General features: G+C 33.9%; 1 gene segment (V, D, J or C); it reads right to left on the bottom strand.

The window, feature by feature from the left end:
• Window positions 1–309: 309 nt before the first annotated feature.
• On the bottom strand, window positions 310–4,290 carry LOC127645123 (T cell receptor alpha variable 18-like). The segment is given in 4 exon segments: window positions 310–366; window positions 1,211–1,393; window positions 3,852–4,159; window positions 4,251–4,290. Coding segments are annotated over 4 exon segments (588 nt in total).
• Between the last annotated feature and the right edge of the window lie 327 nt (window positions 4,291–4,617).

Here is a 4,617-nt window from a genome sequence, read left to right as displayed (position 1 = left end):
CAAACATAAAGCCACGATGGAACTTCCTGTTTTATATGAGATGCTGCTATCTTTGCATTCTCAAGTTTGTTAGTTTATGCTGTGCCATATAGGAAATTTTTTGCAGCAATGCTTAATATTTTGCAGGAAATTCCATTTATATGTACATTTATTCATTTAGCAGATGCTTTATTTAAAGAAAAATATATCTATCAGGAAGACTTGCATACTTGAGTGAAATTTAAGATGATATTTATTTGATAATATAAAACCGAAAAGTAATGTCTCTCTTTGGCGTATGGTGGTCTGAAGAAGTTGTACTAGGAACCGTCATCTTGCCGGAGATAGGATGCAGGGGTGAGGAGCAAACCCCTTGTAGGATTTCTGCTAAACAAAAAGAAAGTGCAACTTTTTCTCACTGAGGTGACATTTTTGGGACAACGCGTTGGTTCTGATGGTAGAAAACTGCTTCCAGACATAGTTACTGTGATTGCCAATTTGGCAAAACACTACTGTTTGTGCTTGATGAGCCATTGAAAGACTCAAAATCACTGTTTTCAGTTGGAAGCAATTAGAGCAGTTAACAATTTTACTTACCCCAGAAATATGTGATAAAGAAGAATATATTTCTCTGCCAGTATATCATCATAATGATTGTAACTAAAATAACTAAAATATGAATGTAATCCTAAATCAACAGTCTGTTTGTTTCAGACTCTCTAATAAAGTTGCACTAAAGCCTGTCACATATATAAACACTTAGAGGAGTAGACTGACTGCACCACATTATTTAAATCCATACAGTTTGAGTGTCTCTTCCCTCTGAAAAGGATTTGTGGTGTATTTTTAATATAGCAACAACTTCTTAAAGTTCTAATCTTTTTAACGTCTTTTCAAACAGCTACTCATACTGTATACTTTTTCCACATTGCACTTGCTGCTATACCGTATTGTCCGCTCCAGTAAATTTACACTTTTACTGACTGTAGGTTCTCCAGTTTGGTCAATGGTCATTGTGTCTGCAAATTGTATACATCATGAATGTATTGTATACATCATTGTTGTTTTACTCATTACTCCATTGTGTGTGTGTGTGTGTGTGTGTGTGTGTGTGTGTACGTACGTGCGTGCGTGCATGTTTTTTTATTGATTTAATGTTGTTAAAGCTGGAAATATTATTGTATGTCATAAAATAATGTTTTTGTATGAGTGTTGAATGTGTTTTAGTCACTGTGGGCTGCAGAGCGCAGTAATACACAGCAGAGTCAGACACATGCAGATCCTGGATTGTCAGTGGAACTGATTTTGAAGAGCTGTCGATATCTGCATTAAATCTCTCCTGGAACTCTTGGTTTTTATCTCCATACGTACTGATTTTGTTCAGCATGAATTTAGGGGATCCGTTCACTTTTTGCTGGTACCAGAAGAGAGTTGGGGACAGATCAGTGCTTTCATATGTACATTTGATTGTTACAGCTGCACCTTCAACAGCAGTTTGAAAACTTGTATTTTGGTGGACAGCATCTTGAGATTTACACCCTGAAAATACATTTTGTATGTTATTTAATATTTTTTATTTCATCATTCATTACAATTCAAAATGAAATCAATAGTGTAAAAATGTACTTACCCCAGAAATAAGTGATTAACAAAACTAAATGTTTTTGCCACCTGGTCATCATAATAAATAGACTGTGCAACTAAATTGAATTCACACTTCAAATACTACAGATATTTAAGCCACTTTATTCTTCAATCTCTGTTTGGGAGGTGACTCTGAGCACTGCCATGTGCACAAGCATCTGGAGGAGGAGACTACGACAGTATATGAATACAAATAGTTTCATTATCACCTTCCTCTGGGGATTTGAAGTGCATAATTACACTCTATTTTTTTTATCTTTTCTATTTTTCACTTTTGGGGCTCTGAGTTTAAATATGATATTGTCCTCAATTTGATGCTGCGTAAAATCCATTATTGGATTGGATATCCATAATTGGAAAACAAAAAGTAGAACATGGAGCCAGGGGCTTTAAATTACATGCAGAAATGGTAATTATTGAGAATAATAATTATTGTACCTGCAGGCTATAAAAAAAAACGATATAGTAATAGTTTGTGTACAGACACTATTAATTTATAATCTCCTGGTATAATTACTCCATGATTCCCCCCTTACCAAATCTATTCTGTTTCTGGTTACTGTAGGATTCCTGCCAATTGTCACTGTATGACGATGGGGCTTTATTTGAGAGATCAGATCTTGCTATGACAGATGTTTAAATCTATATAACATTAAACATGTATCTTGATTTATATTAGCTTCAAAACTACAGCTGTTTATATCTGAGAATTAAACATGAATGTTTTTGAAATGCTAGAACAAAGAGGTTGTGAAACATGTTCTGTCTTGATGACTTTATTTTGTATTTGGGAATGCTTTGTGATATACTGAATGATAGGGGCTGTTTGTAGTAGAGCTCTGTGTTCTTGTATGAGAGTGAAGCATTCTGTGATCACTGTGGGCTGCAGAGCGCAGTAGTACACAGCAGAATCAGACACATGCAGATTCTGGATTGTCAGTGGAACTGTTCTTAATGTGGAATCTATTGTTGAAGAAAATCTCTCCTTAAAATCAGGTGCTGTGTTTCCTTTACCAATTGTGAATTCACTCAGAATGAATGTTGGTGATTTGTTTGGAAGCTGTTTATACCAGAAGAGATATGCATTTGTAGAAATAGAAGTATAATTGCACAGTAAAGCAACTTGTTCTCCTTCTTGACCAGTCTTTTCTTTGGAAGGCTGTTCAACGCTGTCTTGTCCCCAGCACACTATAAAATATATTTATCAATTAATAATTTGCAAATAATGAGTAGATAATCTCAAACAGATATTAAAGTGCAAATAACAGAAGTCTGTTCTTACCAAAAAGATGTGCTGTGAAGATAATAGTAAAAATTATAAATTTTGCCATTACTGCTTATGTTCAAAATGAAGAATATTTTAGCCGATGTGAATATTCCAAATTTGTTTCTTCTTCTAGTGAGTCTCAGTATCCTTCTTATGATTCTTTATGTTGTATTTTCAGATTCTCATACTCCTCAAGTCACACCCTGTATGAGAATTTGAGGGATGATTCCTCTTTGTGGTGAGTTTGAAAACATTTTGATTCAGCAGTCTATATAAGAATACATTACATGCCATCAGTATTCAAATCATATTTATTTATTTCCTCAATATAATCTTTTTCATGTTTATTTTTTTAAATTTGTTTAGTTTTATTTATTTATTTTGCCATACACAGTGGGGTGCAAAAGCTTGATTAATTTGTGAAAATCCATCTATACAGTATTTTCATTAGAAATAATATTATCAGCATATTCATTTTAGTAAAAGATGTTGAAAAATGAAAATGAATTTCAGAATTTCTAGTATTTGGTATGTTCACCTTTAATGACTCTAGCTGGCATGGAGTCCTAAAGTTGTTCAAAACCTGATGACTCATGTTATCTCAGAATGATTTGGGTAAGTTTTAAAAAGCATCTTGTGTGCCTCAGTGGAAGCAAATGAAAAATCTGTCCTTTTTGTCAAAAGGGTTAACTTGAGCAATGTCACAAATTTGCTTAAATTTAATTAATGGCGTAGAAATGAGTGTATACTTATATGCTTCAGGGATGGATACTATTTTACATTATATTTTATTTTCACTTTTCCTTCTATTACCCTTTATAACTAAAACTCATTTCATTTCTAACCACACACAGGTGTTGTCATATTATTTTAATTGTAGATTGTGAGTTTGATGTGGATTGAGATCAAAGTGAAAAATGAATATTAGTTTTTGTACAGCTTCACATAGACTTTGTATCACTGGGTTCCAAAGAGCACAGTAGTCGAGAGCTGAATCTGACAGAGTTACACCATTAGTAATGAGTTCAGTGGATGTTTGTGATGTAGTTGACTGAAACCGAGAATCAGAGGGGGTCCCAGTATCACTCCGTGACCGAGCATCTTTCCAAATTAAATACTGAGGTTCTGTATTAGGATACTGTCTGTACCAGTAAAGTCTAACATAACTGCTGCTTGTATCATATGAGCAGCTCAGAATTACTTTATCATCTTCTTTCTTAATGATGATTGTTCCTATATTTGGTTCAATCTGGTCTGCAGTCATCACATCTAAAACAAACCAACAAACAAGGTCAAGTTGCACATAATTACCTAATTCGCTTTTTGTACACCACTGGAATGAAAAAGTGTGACATTTTACCAGGAGTCACAATTAAAATCAGAAGCAGGTATCTTTCCATGTTTACTAATTCAGATTAGTTCTGTGTTGATGCTGTCTGTGTTCTGAGCTTTAGCTCTGTGTTACTGTGAGTCTCTGCAGTTCAAACATAAAGCCACGATGGAACTTCCTGTTTTATGTGAGATGCTGCTATCTTTGCATTCTCAAGTGTCATATTTCTATCTTTTATGTATTTTTCTTTGTTTGTTAGTTTATGCTGTGCCATATAGGAAAGCTTTTGCAGCAATGCTTAATATTTTGCAGGAAATTCCACTTATATTTACATTTCTTCATTTAGCAGATGCTTTATTTGAAAAAAAAAAATATTTCTATCAGGAAGATTTGCAGA

This window comes from Xyrauchen texanus, chromosome 6 (genome assembly GCF_025860055.1).
Source record: "Xyrauchen texanus isolate HMW12.3.18 chromosome 6, RBS_HiC_50CHRs, whole genome shotgun sequence".
NCBI classification, from domain to species: domain Eukaryota; kingdom Metazoa; phylum Chordata; class Actinopteri; order Cypriniformes; family Catostomidae; genus Xyrauchen; species Xyrauchen texanus.
Note: the sequence above shows the minus strand (reverse complement) of the source record. Positions and strands in the feature narration are given on the sequence as shown.